Source organism: Dysidea avara, chromosome 6 (assembly GCF_963678975.1).
Source record: "Dysidea avara chromosome 6, odDysAvar1.4, whole genome shotgun sequence".
Classification (NCBI taxonomy): domain Eukaryota; kingdom Metazoa; phylum Porifera; class Demospongiae; order Dictyoceratida; family Dysideidae; genus Dysidea; species Dysidea avara.
In genome coordinates this window covers 3,070,368-3,087,220 of record NC_089277.1, presented here as the reverse complement: position 1 = coordinate 3,087,220, position 16,853 = coordinate 3,070,368, and the positions used below count along the sequence as shown (strand labels likewise).

General features: G+C 41.3%; 2 protein-coding genes across 3 annotated transcripts in view; both read left to right on the top strand.

Moving 5' to 3' along the window:
* The window catches only part of LOC136257287 (CAAX prenyl protease 1 homolog), a 217,290-nt gene that overhangs the window by 26,592 nt on the left and 173,845 nt on the right, over window positions 1–16,853 (top strand). The gene's annotated exons all lie outside the window — the stretch shown is intronic.
* Window positions 45–16,853, top strand: part of LOC136257282 (uncharacterized) — a 138,781-nt gene continuing 121,972 nt past the window's right edge. For both annotated transcript variants that reach the window (XM_066050380.1, XM_066050379.1), the window contains exon 1: window positions 45–161. In XM_066050380.1, the coding sequence (XP_065906452.1) occupies window positions 117–161 (45 nt within the window). In that variant the 5' untranslated portion in view covers window positions 45–116. The remainder of the gene's footprint in view (window positions 162–16,853) is intronic.

Sequence of the window (16,853 nt, the reverse complement as noted above, 5' to 3'; positions counted from 1 at the left end):
AGACCCTTTCCACGCAGCAACTTATCGCCCCGATTGGAATTTATAAGCGGCGCGCTACTGCGTACGCGAGACAAGTGCGCGATAAGGAAAAGAAGAGCGTGTAAGATTGACATCAAATGGCGGGGATTCCTGCAAACGCTGCGAAGAGAAAACCGATTGAAGTACGTGTGTGTGTGTGTGTGTGTAGCTGGCATGGGGCACAGTGTTAAATTGATACTACCTGTACTAACTACATAGGTGTAGGAAGCATCTTCAAGTTTTGAAGTTGAGGGAGGGGGGGGGGGGGGGCTTGAAAGCATTCAGTAATAATTAAGGTATTACATTACACAGTACCTCGTGCAGGGTCTAGGGGCATGCCCCCCAGGGAATAAAAATTCCTTTAATATGACTGAATCTGAGGGCAATTTTAGTCCTTATTGTAGCCTTATGTAGAAAACCTTGTTACTCAAAAGGGGTTCAGGCAGCAAACAAATAATATGTAACTTTCAAGGCTATATAGCTACACAAATTTCCAAGTTGTAATTTGCATGGCACAGTACGCAATGACATCAGATAAACTCTCACTAACTATTTGTTTCTTAAGATCTAAAATGTAATACTTCGATGAGTTATATAGAAATTACATTTTAACTACTACAGTATAAGTGATAACTAGCATTTATAAACTATATATATAAAAAAAGTTAAATGTTTCCAAAATATTCAGTTGTCATTGGCTGATATAAATACCTTAGCTATATCTTTCTCGTCAACACAATCAGTACGCTCTTTATGTATGAATGTGATGAGTGTATGGTTTAGTCTATCTTGAGTCATTGTGCTGTGCAAAAAGGTCTTTAAGCGCCTCAAGGCAGAAAAACTTCTTTCTGCGGTTGATGTTGTGACTGGCAAAGTGTAGAAAATAATCTGTAGCATTTCCTTTCCAGTACTTGTTTCTTAAATAATATCACAAATTGTTCTTAGTCACTTTCATCAGTTTAGTTGGGCTTGTTCCCAGGACCAAAACGCAATCAAGCGATCAAGGATCTGATTCACTCAAAAAGGGGTGATCAAGCAACTTTTGAGTTTCAAGAACATTTATAGGGCTTTCGCCTTAAAATAAGCATATCAAGTAAGGCAAGGTATAGATAATACGTACGTAGTATATATTATCTATGGGTCAGGCAAACTTGATTGATTGTTTCTCATCCCCGCCTACATCCCTTTTTACACCACCGCCTTTAATTTCATTGTTGCTGTTATCAATCACATGCACACGTATTTTGATGCTAAGAAGGCTAACTATCATTTTCACAGCACAGCAAATATCACTTGCACCTCAGATATGGTGGTAAAACGTATGTAAGTGCTAGTTCTTAAAAGGCTTTAGCTAACCTTTATAGTGACAGGCAGCTTGATTTGGAGTATTTTCTTTAATAATAAATAATGAAAAATGTCCTCCGGCCTGCATGGAAATCCGCATTTTTATGGATGAGAAACAAGTAGCTAATAAAGTTTGCCGGGCCTAAATAAGACAACTTTTAGCTGAAATCAAATGATCAACCTGTAGGGTTTCCAACTCAAAACAGGAAGTTAACTATTTTTGTTGTTTCAGGTGATTATCTTATGGACCGACCATTGAGATGAAACAAATTAGTGTTAATTTATTATTAGATTGTTTGTAGCATTCTATATCAACACATGTAAGTAGCCTGGCAAAATTGACCAACAATCCCAAGTAAATAAAGAGGCTAGGGTTTTCACTGCAAAAAAGGAAGATACCTCTTTTCATTGTTTCTGGTGATTTTCACACAGACCAACCTTTAAGGTAAAACAAACAAGTGCCAATTCATTATTAAACTGTCTATTACTAATATCCCAAAAGTGGTCACATGACCAACAATCCCATGGCAGCTATATTGGATGTGCTCATGCATGCTATGTTGCTACAAGATGTAAAAGTCTTCATTGAGTTGATTGTGCCTCAGATCACCCAAAGATACTATTATTTTGAATAGGCTGTCCAATACATCTGTAATGGGATTGTTGGTCATGTGACCACTTTGGATATTTACATGTGTGAAAATTGTGCTGATATGAATGCTACAAACAATTCAACAATGCATTAGCACTTGTTACTTTATATCAGTCTGTGGGAAAATCACCATGGCCAGAAACAGCAAAAATAATCAACTAATAAGCAACCTCCAATTTTTAGTGGAAACCTTGATATTTGACAATCAGATAGCGGTCACAAAATGTGATGTTGTATGCATTGAAAAATGTGGATCATATGGTGACTCTCACAAGGTGGGCTGTCAGGAAATAGTTTTGAGTGCTTCATTTGGTACAATAGATTCCTCTATATTAAAGGTTTGGGTTTTCTGAGCAAAAATATCACCCCAAAACTTGTTTCACAATACTATCCTGGTGTCTTGGCAGTATTGGTTAGGTATAACCAAGCCCGAAAGTGCTTTCAGTATGACCCAATAGATTGTTACAATTTTTTCAATGAAATTTGCTACTGACCACCTGCTTGCTTGCATGCCTGATTCCTTCAGGCAAGCTTAATTAACTCTATAACGGCTAAGTTAAGGGCTTGATTTTTTCACTGTTCAACATCGTTTTATCCCGATATGTGCCTTTTGGCATACCACAGTATGTGCAATGCACACATCATGGACTTACCTTTGTGTCCCATTCCTTTTTGCTGACAGCCCAAGGTGTCGATTCATGGTAGTACAAAGCATGGGCATATGGCTTCCCTATATTTGTAAATGAGAATTGTACATATTTTCCATGGTGACTGGGAGATATTCTACTACTGCTCTTAATTAATGCTGAAAGTGAAGCATAATGGCCACTTCACTTTGGAGTCACTAAAAAAATATAATTGGGGTGCTCATTAAGAGAAAACATTAACTCTGGCACCACCCATTGTTTTGATATAGTATGCACAGGTTCACTACTACAAGTATAAAGAAAAGTTAGGAATTTTAAGTTTGATGGGAAAAAGGGAAGTTGCCTACACCTGTAGATAATATAAAATTAGAGGTGTGCAATATCAGGATTTTGATTTTGATACAATATTGATCGATAATCAGTAAAATATCTTGATATTGATTCAATTTTGATTCTTAATTAAATAGTGTGGGCAGATTAATTGCATGAGCGGCCAATATTTTATAGTTATAACACACTTATGAGGGATGTGACTAAAATATATGCACGATTCACGAGAGAGAGCAGCACTCGAGTGAGAGTGCGTATATTTAGTCATATCCAAGTAATCGTGTTATAACTGTTATATTCTATACCCCAGTAGATGAAAACGATTATAGATAGTAAGTTATAGTGAAACAGCACCTCCTGGAGATGGAAACCAATAGAAATTCTTGATGGATCAGATGTTTTACACTTTTAACGGTGCTACTCCCACATAGTCGTGATTAGTGAGTTATCCACAAAGGAGACAAGAGTTCATCGAAACTTGTTCCAGTTCCTGAGGTGAATAATTGTTGGTTGATTTAGGCGCTTGTTATTAGAGACTTGTTTACCGTTTAGATAAGGATTTCGCGGAATGTGTGAAGTTACACCATATATGGTAAGCGTAGCCACAAAGCGTGGTATATCAGTTATATACCACAGTTTTCCGTGGTATATCAGTTATAAACTACAGCACGGCGCTTTTGATCTCAACCACAGGTGTGGTATATTTATAAATATACTTTAAACAATAGATTCACTAAAACCATTACATAGCTAGCACTACTAACAAGCCTAGGAAACTGGTAGATAAGCTTTTAAAATTGCTAACTTTCACAGAACTGATCTTCATTTTTAGTGTGATTGTGCAATCACATACTTTTACAATATCTGCAATATCGAATTCGATACTATATATAACGATATAAAAATATCACAATATCGATAATTTCATAGTTTTCATATATTGCATACCTCTAATAGAAATATACTATAGTGAACATTTAATCCTTAAGTCAGTCATGTGTATAAACTGAAGCAGAGATTAAACTAGTATATCTGCAGGTTTAGGTTACCTCCCTTGTTTTCCTACTTTTTTCTATGACCCCTAATCAAACTTAAAATTCCTTATACTTGTGTGGATATAGTAAACCACCAAGTTTGACCACTATTGGATCAGATCCAATTTTTCCTCAAGCCCAATAAGAAAATTCTTGCTCTTGCTATGCCTTTGGAGAGGTTTGGGCCATAGACTATTGCATGCAAAATTTTAGACCTGTAGCTTTCTTAGTCTGGCTATATACAAAAACTGCAAAAGTGACCTGTTGGAATGTTCTCAATTATTGAACAAAAAATTATTTGGCACTGCTTATAATGCTTGAAGCTAATCATACAGTATGATAGTACTGTATAGTAGGGACCACAAAGGAGTAGGCGTGGCCCACGGGATAACATCACCCAAAAACCAGCCTCAATTTTCCATGCAGGTTAATAGGTACTATTAACCAAGGTTAATAAGGTTATTGTTTAGGTGGGCGGGTGGTGAGCTCTATTTGGAGTGTGGCAAATTAAGCACAAGTTATTTGCGCATGCATAGCAATTGGTGCGAGCGCATTGTCACTCTTTGCGTTCATTGTTTGGTATCCTTGCATCGTGATGTCTACGGAGAAGGACAACCCAATCACCGACCCGCCAACCGACTTACCTGGCACGAGTGGTGTCTCCCAGGAGGTTGTGGACGCCATGGTCCAGAAATCTCTTGAAACCCAGTGGGCTGCCATGGTGCAGCGAGCCAGCCAACAACAACCTAACGAATCCGGAGGTACGTATTGTTACTAAATTATACGGTGCCAGTGGTCTTTCTCCCTTCGGGGATGACGAACGGCTTTGAGCCGCTCACTATTGAATCAGACTCGAAAGGCGCCTGTATAACTTAGTTTTCTTGGGGTGCCCAGCCAACGTTTTGGTCTTCGGACGCTGGATCCGGGTAGGCTTGGCGGGGTGTAGGTAGGTTTGTTAGTTTGTTGAATTATGTCCATGGGGGGTGTATATATGCTCGTAGTTGTTTGAATCGTGTACATACCTCCTACTGTCTTGGGCGCTTGCCCACGCAACCGCGGGCTCAACTCTCGGGATCAGAGTTACGTCGCAACAGGCGGAATCCCACGGTACCTGTGCCAATGGTCCAGGGGTATGTTCGCCGGGGTCCAACCCAATATCTCCCTGGGGGAGTAGGGTTACCGGGCGTCGGCCCGTAACGTTCGGTCACACCATATGTCTGCTACGTGCCGTTTTCGCAGGTCTCCACGGCCCCGTGCCATGTGGTTTGCCCCTGGCAGGGGTGGGACTGACTGACTCAGGAGCAGAGAATAGCCGAGACCCGCCACCAGATGTGCAGGGTGGCAGCCGGGACAACCCCAGTGCAGCCCCAGTTCTCAGCAACCTATTGAACACACTGCAAACCTGGAAGTCAGGCGACATCCAGAAGAAAGGGATATTGATTGGTGCAGGTCTTCCCCCGATCCCGGCCAACCTATCAGAGAGGATACTCAAATGGGAGTATGTTGAAATGGCAGGCCTCATCCCTTACATCTGGTCCCTCCCGTGGTCCACAGGCCAACCAGCCAAACCCTGCCGTCAGGTTCGGGACATCGGCATGTGGCTACAGTGCTTTGCATCATATATAGCTGTGCTGTCCACAAATTTCCCAAGAACGTCCCCAGTTTACTGGCCTATATGGTCACCATCCTGGGGACTTGTCAAGAGTTTGAAGGCTCCGGCTGGGCCACGTATGATACCTCGTACCGGCAGCAGATGGCAATTACAGGCAACCGGGACTGGTCACAGTCAAATGGTTCACTGTTCACGAAGTGTTTCACAGCCAGAGCCAGACTTGTGGAGCGTTGTGAACTTTGCCTGAGTACAACCCATAAGGCCCGCGACTGCCCAGGGGTGGTGCAAGATGACCGCAACATATCCAAACGCCTCAAGGCTATTGAAGCTGCGGTGACAACTCCATCCTCAATGTCCAAAGGGATGGCCCGACCAAAATCGTTAGAGATCTGCCAGAACTTTAACCAGAGGCACTGCTTCTTCCGGCAATGCAAATACCGGCACGTTTGTTCCCACTGCCGTTACAATCACCCGGTCCTGGAATGCCTGCTGCTACAGGGATCACCACTTCAAGCTCAACCCCTAAGGAGCAGCCGGAATGGAGGTGGGCTGCCTTACTGATACCCCCATTCCGTTGTCAAGAGTGTGGGACACACTTCATGATTGCTAGGATTCATGTTATTAATTTTGTTTGTGTTTTGGCACAGTTATCTGTAGTGTTTTTATTGATCGTGACATGTTTGTGATGTGAGTCGGTGTTTGCGAGAGCTGTGGTCTTAGGGTAAATAGCTAAGTTGAAGTTCTGTCAATCCCTTATGGGCTTTGTGGGTGTTCTAGTACTACTTAAGGGGCCTGGCTGTATCAGCACGATAGTTGGTGATGGGCTGTAATTTAGATATTCTGCCCTAGGCTACCCCTACACAGAGGACCTGCTTCAGATGGACCGGTGTAAGCGTCACCCTCCTTTGATGTTACCTCCAGGGCTATCCAGGAACCCTTCCCCTTGCAGTGGGAAACGTGGAAGGAGCTGCTGCAGGAGCACCCTGACAGACTCTATGCCAACTACATAGTATCTGGCCTTAGAGAGGGTTTCCGAATTGGCTTTTCCTATGGCAAAGCCAAATGGAAGAAGTCATCAAAGAACATGGAGTCTACCCGGGAACACCCGGATGTGGTGAACTCATATCTACAAAAGAAAAGGGATGAAGGTCGGGTAGTGGGTCCCTTTAACCTGGTGGACTTTCCCGAGGTTAGAATTAGCAGATTTGGAGTCATCCCAAAGAAGCAGCCGGGCTCCTGGTGCTTAATCCTAGATTTATCATCCCCTGAAGGTTTTAGTATCAATGACAGAATTGACTCAGACATGTGCTCCTTATCATATGTGTCAGTGGATGACGCTGCCAGACTTATCATGGCTCATGGCCTTGGGGCGGCTCTGGCTAAGATTGATATAAAGAGTGCCTACTGAATTGTTCCGATTCACCCAGAAGATCGTCACTTGCTGGGCATGAAATGGGAAGGCTCCCTGTATGTGGACACCTGCTTACCTTTTGGGTTGCGGTCAGCACCAAAGATATTTACAGCGGTGGCCGATGCTGGGGAATGGATTGTAAAACAGAAGGGCATACACGATGTCATTCACTACCTGGACGACTACCTGCTAGTAAGTGATCCTTGCATGCATAAAGGCAGGACACTCCTGGATAACCTGCTTGCCACCCTAGATGTTCTTAGGCTGCCAGTAGCTCCTGAAAAATTAGAAGGCACTACCACAAAGCTGACTTTTCTTGGCATTGAATTAGACACAATAACCATGTTGAGACGTCTACCTCCTGACAAACTGGCTGATGTGAAACAAACGGTGGCAACCTGGCTAAGGAGGAAGGACCGAAGGTCATGTGACAAACATGCTCTAGAATCCTTAGTCGGAAAACTACAGCATGCTTCCAAAGTGGTCCATCCAGGTAGGACATTTGTGGGTAGGTTGATTGGTCTACTGAAGGGCATTCCCCGGCAGCGTAAGTCAGTACGGCTGAATGTAGAGTACCAATCCGACCTACTCTGGTGGTTTTGCTTCCTTGAACGATGGAATGGTGTGGCCATGATGGAAGTACCAGGTGCATGTAACCATCATGTGTTTTCTGATGCCTCTGGTTCATTTGGCTGTGGGGCTTGGTGGGATGGGTATTGGTTTCAACTACAATGGCCTGAAAATTGCACGCTGGGCTCTATTGCTGCAAAGGAACTGTTACCTATGGTAGTGGCCTGTGCTATCTGGGGTAGACACTGAAGGAACCAGAGGGTATTAGCTCACTGTGATAATGAAGCGGCAGTTCAAGTGGTGAACTCCAGTTACAGTAGTGATCTCGAAATGATGCAGCTACTCCGCAGCTTGTTTTTCATCACAGCGTGGCATGGGGTGTCATTTAGAGCAGTTCATCTACCGGGCCGGGATAATACTCAGGCTGATGCTATCTCACGTAATAACTTGGAGTTATTCTTTCAACAGGTTCCAAATGCAGCAAGACATCCTTCTGCAATCCCTGTGTCCCTGCTGGATCTGCTCATCGGCCAGAGGCCAGACTGGACATCGCCTACTTTGTCCCAGTTATTCATCAGTTCTTCGCAGCTGATATAGCCACATCAACATCAAAAGTGTATGCTTCTGGCCAGAAACAATTCCTGCAATTTTGTGAGAAAACAAATCTACCTTCATTTCCTGTCTCTGAAAATACCCTCCTGCTATTTGTGGCATTCCTGCACTCCAAGACTCTGGCGCCAGGAACTATTAAGAACTACCTAGCAGCCATTCATTTTCATCCAATTTCTAGAGGCCTACCAGACCCCAAGATAAGTGAATGTCTCAGCTCGATTACGTAATCAAAGGCATAAAGCGAGCCTCTCCAGCCAGCTCCAGATGCAGGCTGCCTATCACCCCAACCATCCTGATAAACTTAAAACAGGTTCTAAGGAGAAACAAGAATCAATACAATGCCTCCTTGCTCTGGGCTGCTACATGTCTGTGTTTCTTTGGCTTCCTCAGATCGGGCGAAGTAGTGACTCCTACGGAAACAGAGTTTGACCAGTCATATCATTTGGGTGTCTCCGATGTTAAAGTAGATAGTCATATTAATCCTACCCATATGGAGGTTCGAATAAAAGCTTCCAAAACAGACCCATTTCGCCAGGGCTTTACTGTTCAGTTGGGAGCTACACAGAGGACACTCTGCACCATGGAGGCTATTTTGGGTTTTTTGGTGTTGAGAGGTACTGACCCAGGCCCGCTGTTCAAATTTGAGAATGGAAAGTTTCTGACCAGGGCTTTGTTTGTTGAAAAGCTACGTGCTGCTCTCTCTGCAGCAGGGTACCCTGAGAAAAAATATGCTGGCCACAGCTTCAGAATTGGGGCAGCCACCACGGCAGCCCAATGTGGTATGGAGGACTCCCTGATCAAGACTTTAGGCAGATGGGAAAGCTCAGCATACCTGCGTTACATCAGGACACCTTCTACGACATTGCAGGCAGTATCTGGACGTCTAGTGTCAAAGTTGTAGCTCACGGCTCTCAAAGATGGGACCGATTTAACTGACTGTAGTTGGGTTGTGTGTTTTCGGTAATAATGTCATGTCTCTGTATGTATATATGATTGGTGTTTTATTAACTTACTTACTCTATCTGGGAATCTTGGCTTGGGGGAGGGTTGGCTCCCAATTCTTCAGAATTGGTACCCTGCCCCTGGGTGTAGTGGAAGGGCCCTTCCACCTACTCTCCCCCAAGCTCTCACTCCTATTATCTCTGTCGAGAGGTATTCAAGCTGGGGGCTTGGGGGCCTATGAAATGTGGCTGCTAAGGTGGAACCCTCTCCACTTCGGTAGCACCCAGTTCAAGCCCTCCAGACCCACTGTCTAGGTAGTTCTGGAGGTTAAGCCGGGTTATGGGTGTGGTCAAGTTGGGGCTTATGGCTGGACAGGTGATACCTAGAGTGCTACAGGTGAGTGTATGTGAGTATTTGCTATTGTACGCATTTAACTACTTATTAACTGACGACGATAAAGCAGTATTGGTAGGTAAAACTAAGTCCAAACAAGTTTTCAGATCGACCCGAAACTCTTTCAACAAGTTGCTACAGAATTTTAAAAAATATATTTAACTGAATTTTCTACTGACTGACTGAGTAACTGACTGACTGAGTAACTGACTGATGCCTTCAGACAAGCATAACTCGATAACGGCTAAGGCTACGGGCTTGATTTTTTCACTGTTCGACATTGCTTTGGCCTTTTGACATACCGCAGTATGTACAGTGCATTCTTCATGGACTTACCAGTGTCCTCGTTTGTGTCCCATTCAAGCGAAGTGTCGATTTGGCAGTAACACATGATGGCTTCCCTTTGTAACGGAAATCATCCCTATTTTTCATAGTGGCTATTTTGATAGCAGAGGTGCTTTTCAAACAGATCTTGATTCTTACTGCTGTGTAACGGGTTGAACATAGCTGACAACAAAGCATAATGGGTACTTCACTTTTCAGACGATAATTGATATAACTGGGGCGCGGCACCATTTCTTTCTTTTGGTATGTGTGGATTGCAGAGGTGCTTTTCGAACAGTTCTTGATTCAAAATGCTGCGTAACGCGTTGAACATAGCTGACAATGAAGCGTAATGGATACTTCACTTTTCAGAGGATAATTGGGGTGCGTGGCACCATTTCAGATGCAGTATGCATGGATCACCAGTCATAATTTGCAAAAAGAAGTTAACAAACAAGTACACAGAAAATTTGGAATTTTCAACTAGAGTAGGGACCATAGCACATCGATAAAAAGTACTAAAACAAGCTGGAGTAGTGCACGATATTAAATCACAGTAAAACAATACAAGAAGTGTTTTATCCCCACTGTGTATTTCCATTATGGTATATTGAGCACAGTAGGGATATAACACTTCTTATTGTTTTACTGTGATTTTATTTTAATATCGTGCACTACTCCAGCTTGTTTCAGTACTTTTTATCGATGTGCTATGGTTCCTACTCTAGTTGAAAATTCCAAATTTTTCTGTGTACTTGTATGTATGAAAGAGAACTTTTATTAGGGACTCATAGATTCTGCAAGCAAACATTTTGGCATAATAAGGAGGTAAAAGCATTGAACAAAATGGGTGCAATTTTTGTGAAGAGAACGTAAACATTGCACAAAAGGTCGAGATACTCTAATAGAGCAGTAACTTTGTATTTAGCAATAGTTGATTAATAAAGTTTAATGTAGAGACAAATGGGTAATTTGTTCAGCAAAATATGGAGCATAATAGGTGAAAATAAAGGAATTGCTGGAAAGAACAAAAGAGACCTGTTATGTTCTCCAAATATATGCAGATGCTTGGCTTAGTACTAACCTTATTGGAGGTGAATTACAAAACTCCTGCAAAATCACCTCTTTCATGCAATCATAAATTTGTCCACATGTGAAGCTCATGCACATCAAACGCAAAGCTAATTAAATTTTATGAGCATTGAAAACATCAACTACCATTCAATAGTAAATAGATACATTCATGATGATCGACTGCACTTTGATTTTTGTCCAAATAGCTGCATTGCATTTACGCTTCTCTGATAATAGCAACCTAACTACTGCACCTGCCACACATGCTTATACACAAGGGTTTTGACTATCCTCTCTCTTGAAAAGGTCAACAATAATTTTTCTCAAAAATATTCAGAACAAAATACTGTAATAGAGCAGTCAAATATTCTAATACCACTGCAGCATTTATGTGTTGTAATCAATGAAATTCACATATTAGCAGTCTGGGTGTGACCCTCAGATCTTCTGACTGTCCCAGTTGTACAATAGATGACTGCTCTATAAGAGTTTTTCATTGTGGCTAATGTCCTGGATATTTTGAAGAGAAAAGTTTGGCATTTTTAAGAGAGTATATAGTTAAAACCCCATTTAAGTGAATTTGGATTGTGTATACATGTGTCGGGTGCAGTAGCTAGGCTGTTAAATGCAATGTAGCTATTTGGGAGGTGCGGTCATCGCGCATGTATCAAACAGTACAGTCGTATAGGGATCCCCCGAAAGTAACACGCGCCACCCAAAATTCCGCCTTTAAAAATCATCCTAGAGACATCTTACGCCACGAAAATCACCTTTACGGAATAATATTAGCCCATCTAACATGAAATACAGCATTAAAAACAAGAAAACACTTACCGGTTACTGGATATAGAATTTTTAAAAAGGCTCCAAAACTAGTTTTGAAATTTCGTCTCACTCACTGCCTCACTCACTCACTCACTCACTCACTGACCACAGTCGCAAGCCTAGAACCCAAACAAAGCAGCGCACGGTCACCATTTTACACCACAACAACAAACTCACTAATGGGATGTGCATTTTGGGGTTCCGATGAGTGTACGTCTTGTGCACCTTGTCTTTCCTTTTATCTTCAATCAGGTTGGTTGTCTTCTTCTTCATCCAACGAAACCATATCAAGGCATTAATTTTCCATATCAACACTTTCTTTAATAAGAAGCATAATAGACGCCACAAAATTGTTTAAGATGCTTAGACTACGCTACTGTACGGAGGTACCAGTACTCCACGATAGGTCACAAGATCACTCCCATTCTTTATTCTATCAATCGAGTCCATGATGATCACGCCCCTTTTATGCTAGCTGTATTTGTGACCACACACCTTCAAGTTGGTAGGCTGATTTGAGATACTCTAATCTAATAATCAATCGAAACCATGATGACCATACCCCTTTTTGGGCAAGCACACATGACTCAAGATACTTTAATACAGCAGTCACCCTAATAGAACAGTCACATGTTTAGGCCACTCCAAGAAAATTCATTGTTTCCCATTTCCCACCCGCATGCAGATTCTCTTCCTGCATGGTCATTCATTATGAAGTTGCTATTGTTGTCAACTGAACATTTTATTCATTATTTATCCTGTGGTGGCATAGCAGTAACTAGTTTGGCATTCAGAAAGCCCATTTAGCTAGCTTTTCGCTGTTCAGGTTCTTAGTTTAAATATTCTACTGTATTCTTACCTGTAAGTTAGTTATGAATTTCGAAAATTAGTGAAAATATCTATAATGAATAATGGATAATGAGCCGCCCGCCCGCATGAATTTTTGAGGTCAATGAAATGGGAAACAAGGAATTTTGTTGGAGTAGCCTTATAGTTAGCTGTATGCCTTAACAAAAAAAAACTAAACAAACTAGTATGTTAAAAATTATAAATTTAAAAATGAAGTAGGGATCCAAGCGATATAAAGTAGTGAAACAAGAGATGAACAATGGTAGCTACAGTGTATTACAGCATAGCTCAGTGGGAAATCTCTACTTTGGCATTGAACACAAAATAATTGTTATACCATGCCAAAGTAGGGATTTCCCACTGAGCTATGCTGTAATAGCTACCATTGTTCATCTCTTGTTTCACTACTTTTTATCGCTTGGATCTCTACTTCATTTTTAAATTTATAATTTTTAATATACGAGTCTATTTACTATTGAATGGTAGCTGATGCTCTCAATGTTCATAAAAAATAGCTTTGTGTTCAATATGGGTGACTTTTTAATGTGCATGAGCTTCACGTGTGGCCAAATTTAAGATTGCACAACAGAGGTTACTTCAGAGTTTTCAATTCACAGCCAATAAAGACTAAGCCATCTGCACATATTTGGAGAGTACAAGAGTTGCTCTTTCATATGAAGCACAGAAAGACTTGACAAGCAGGGCTTCCCATAATGTGTGTGTGTGTGTGTGTGTGTGTGTGTGTGTGTGTGTGTGTGTGTGTGTGTGTGTGTGTGTGTGTGTGTGTGTGTGTGTGTGCTGTCCAACTGCCAGTACAATACAGATTTTGTCCTGCCAAAACATAAAAATGTGCTGGTACTTAGTTTTGAGCTTTCAGTACTCAAAATGTAGTCATGCCAAAGGTAATGTAGCCATGTCATAATATTATGTAAACTACCGTTTCTAGTCAAGTGCAGCAGTCTTTAAGCTATTGAATGAAGCTTCATGCAACATTTTGTACATTCATAGCTGACAAGCACAAGTAGGCTGGTGTTCAAACCTCACTGTTTTGGTTTTGTGGCTACAAACCATAAACAATTGGCTTGATTAAATATTGCTGCCTTAGTAATGCTGTTCTCCAGCAGTAGTGTAGGTATTCTGATTTATCCAGCCACAATGTCCAGACAACAATAAAATTATCCAGTAACATTGACTGGAAATTGGCTGATTGTGAAACATTATTTCAAGCCCTCATAAGATTTCAAGCATTATGTATGAGTAGTGCAACTCAACTGATAATATTTTTTGTCCAATAATTGAGAGCATTCATACAGGTCACTTTGCAGTATCTGCATCCAGATGATGAAAGCAGCTGTCGGTCTGAAATATTGCATGCAAGCAATTATGTCGTGTACATGTGCAAGGCTAAAAACTGACTCAAAGTTGGCATTTCATAATTCCGATCCCTGGTGACCATGGTGAATGCAACACAAAATATTGTGTTGAAGAACTGTCACATGAGGAGATTAAAAGTCTATTAACCTCGTAATAATAATAATAATAATCAATTTTGAATAAACAACTCACCAGTCAAGCATTCCTTTAACAGTGTGCTTATCTGACTGTAGGAAATAGGTAAATTATGCAATATGATGTAATGTATGATCACGTGTGAATACGACTCTGATTGTGATTTTGTAATGTTCCTACATGGTGCTGCGAGCAGTAGAATGCCTAATCTCACCGTGGTAACTGTCGTCTTCATTTTTCCTCAGTGTTGATCCCTGGTGCCGCACCCCATTTGGTGATACTTTCATTCTCAAGTGTACTGTTTGTTCCCGTCATTTTGTTCTCCAGATATCGCCCATGTCTTCGTATGTTTTTCAGCAAGGAGATCTTCCTAAATTGGACTTACAAACTGATTGCAGCTCCAACTTTTTATATGAGCCTGTCTGGACTTGATGAACAGTCTGCTCCAACTTTTTATATGAGCCTGTCCGGACTTGACGAACAGTCTGCTGCAAAACAAGTACTATTTATAATCTACATGAATGATGTTGTTGACAATATAAAGCACAGTAAAATCCGCCTCTTTGCGGATGACATTATATTATATAAGGAGATTATGTCAGCAAGTGATGTACAACAACTCCAAGAAGACTTGCAATCCTTACAATTATGGGAAAGTACCTGGCTACTTAAATTTAGCATACCTAAATGTCATGTCTTAAAAGTCACTAGAGCCACAAAACACAAGATAATATCTGACTATTACCTGCACGACACTCGGTTACAAATAGTAGTACCTGGGCATTACTATACAATCAGATCTTAAGTGGTCCAAACATATACACAATATTACTGTTAAAGCCAGCCGTACCTTGTCCTTCCTAAGAAGAAATCTTAAATTAAATAATCAACACCTTAAAGAAACTGCCTATTTTTCCTTAGTCTGACCACAATTAGAATATACAAGTATCATTTGGTCACCATAGCAAAGAAGAGACATAGAGAAGTTAGAGAAGATTAATCGAAGAGCTGCAAGGTTTGTTACAAACAATTTAGCAGTGTATCAAGTATGATTCATCAACTTGGGTGGCAACAACTAAATACTCGTAGACATACCTTCCGTTTGTGCTTCCTTTTTAAGATCATTCATAACTTGACATGTGTCCCACTCAGTGACATCATTTCATCTAATACCACAACAACAGCAGAATCCACCATCACAAGAATATCTCGCGCGAATAATATTTTAGTTCCATTTGCAAGAACAGACACTTATCAGCACTCGTTCGGACCTAATGCTTGTAATATCTGAAATAACTTACAGTACCTAATCACATCAAAGAAATTACCTCTATTGAACAATTTAAGAATCAAAGTAATCAATTGTAATTGCATAAATCCCCCCCCCCCCCTGTGTAAAGTCTTCGCTTGCGAAGTTGACACAGTAATAATAAATAAATAAATAATAAATAAGTCCAAGCATTAACATTGTGTTTCTCACGCAAAACTCTTACTAACCTCAGCCTCACTGGCAAGGAACGTAAAAGTGTAGCAACTATCATCAGTGCCATTAAGAAGATGTTGCTGGCCACATCAATAAATCAGTTGAATGAAGAAACTTTCATCATATAGTAGATCACAGCAGCCAGGAGGGTCCTTCAACGATTACCTTGTTTCATTAATATAATTTGTAAAAATTTGTAAATTTTGCAGTGATGCTTGCACACAGAAGAGTGTACGTGATCAAATAATTTAAGGCCTACTTGATGGTCACACTGTTGAACACATTTTGCAAGAAAATAACCTCACCTTAGATACAGCCATCCACATGTGTCAAGCACAAGAAGCAGCCAAGAAACAGCGAACTGCCATACAGCAAGGACCTAACCACCCCTATGAGTCTATATTGCAATCCTCAAGACACCCCTACAGAAGAAGCTGTTTGCATTACAACCACTCTGTCCTGGTAGGCTGCACACAATTCCCTACATATTGTGTGTCATGTTACAATTGTAAAAAACCGGGTCACTTCTCCAGAGTCTACAGCTCCAAAACTATTCAACGTAATGAATTCAAACCAACTCGACCTTCTACCTTTATTCTTCAATCTATACCCAGCCTGACAGCTCCTTAGACCAACAGACAGCCCTGTCCAACATCCACCATGTACTGTACATCCACTGACCCTGCACTCAAGCTCAAGATTGACATTGCTACCCTTAATGGTGCCACCACCACAGCTGTCCTTCCAGAATCAGGTGCAGATATTTCAGCAGCCAGTACTAGCATTCTATCTCAGCTTAATAAGCACATTGACAACCTGCTACCCTTCTCTGTCATTCCCAAAGCTGCCAATGGGAGCTGAGATGCATCCAGTTGGCAGGCTGCCGACACATTTCAAGATTGGGGATAAGGAACACCTTGATGACTTACTCATCCACCCAAATGTCACAGGCACACTGATGTCATGGAAGACAAACAAGGGTTTACCAGACTGCTACCCAAACCCAACAGTTACCAGCTTTACTGTCACTTCTGTAGCCAGTGCCTCTGCAACCATGAAGTTGCTAGTTTATTGCTTGATAAGCACCTGGCAGTTAGGAGTTCCCTTCTGTATTTGATGGCAACATCATCTGTAGAATTCCACATCTGTCTCACTAATGATACCAGACCCTTCTGTGTCAACACCCCCAGATTTATTCCATATGCATACCTTGACAAACCGAAG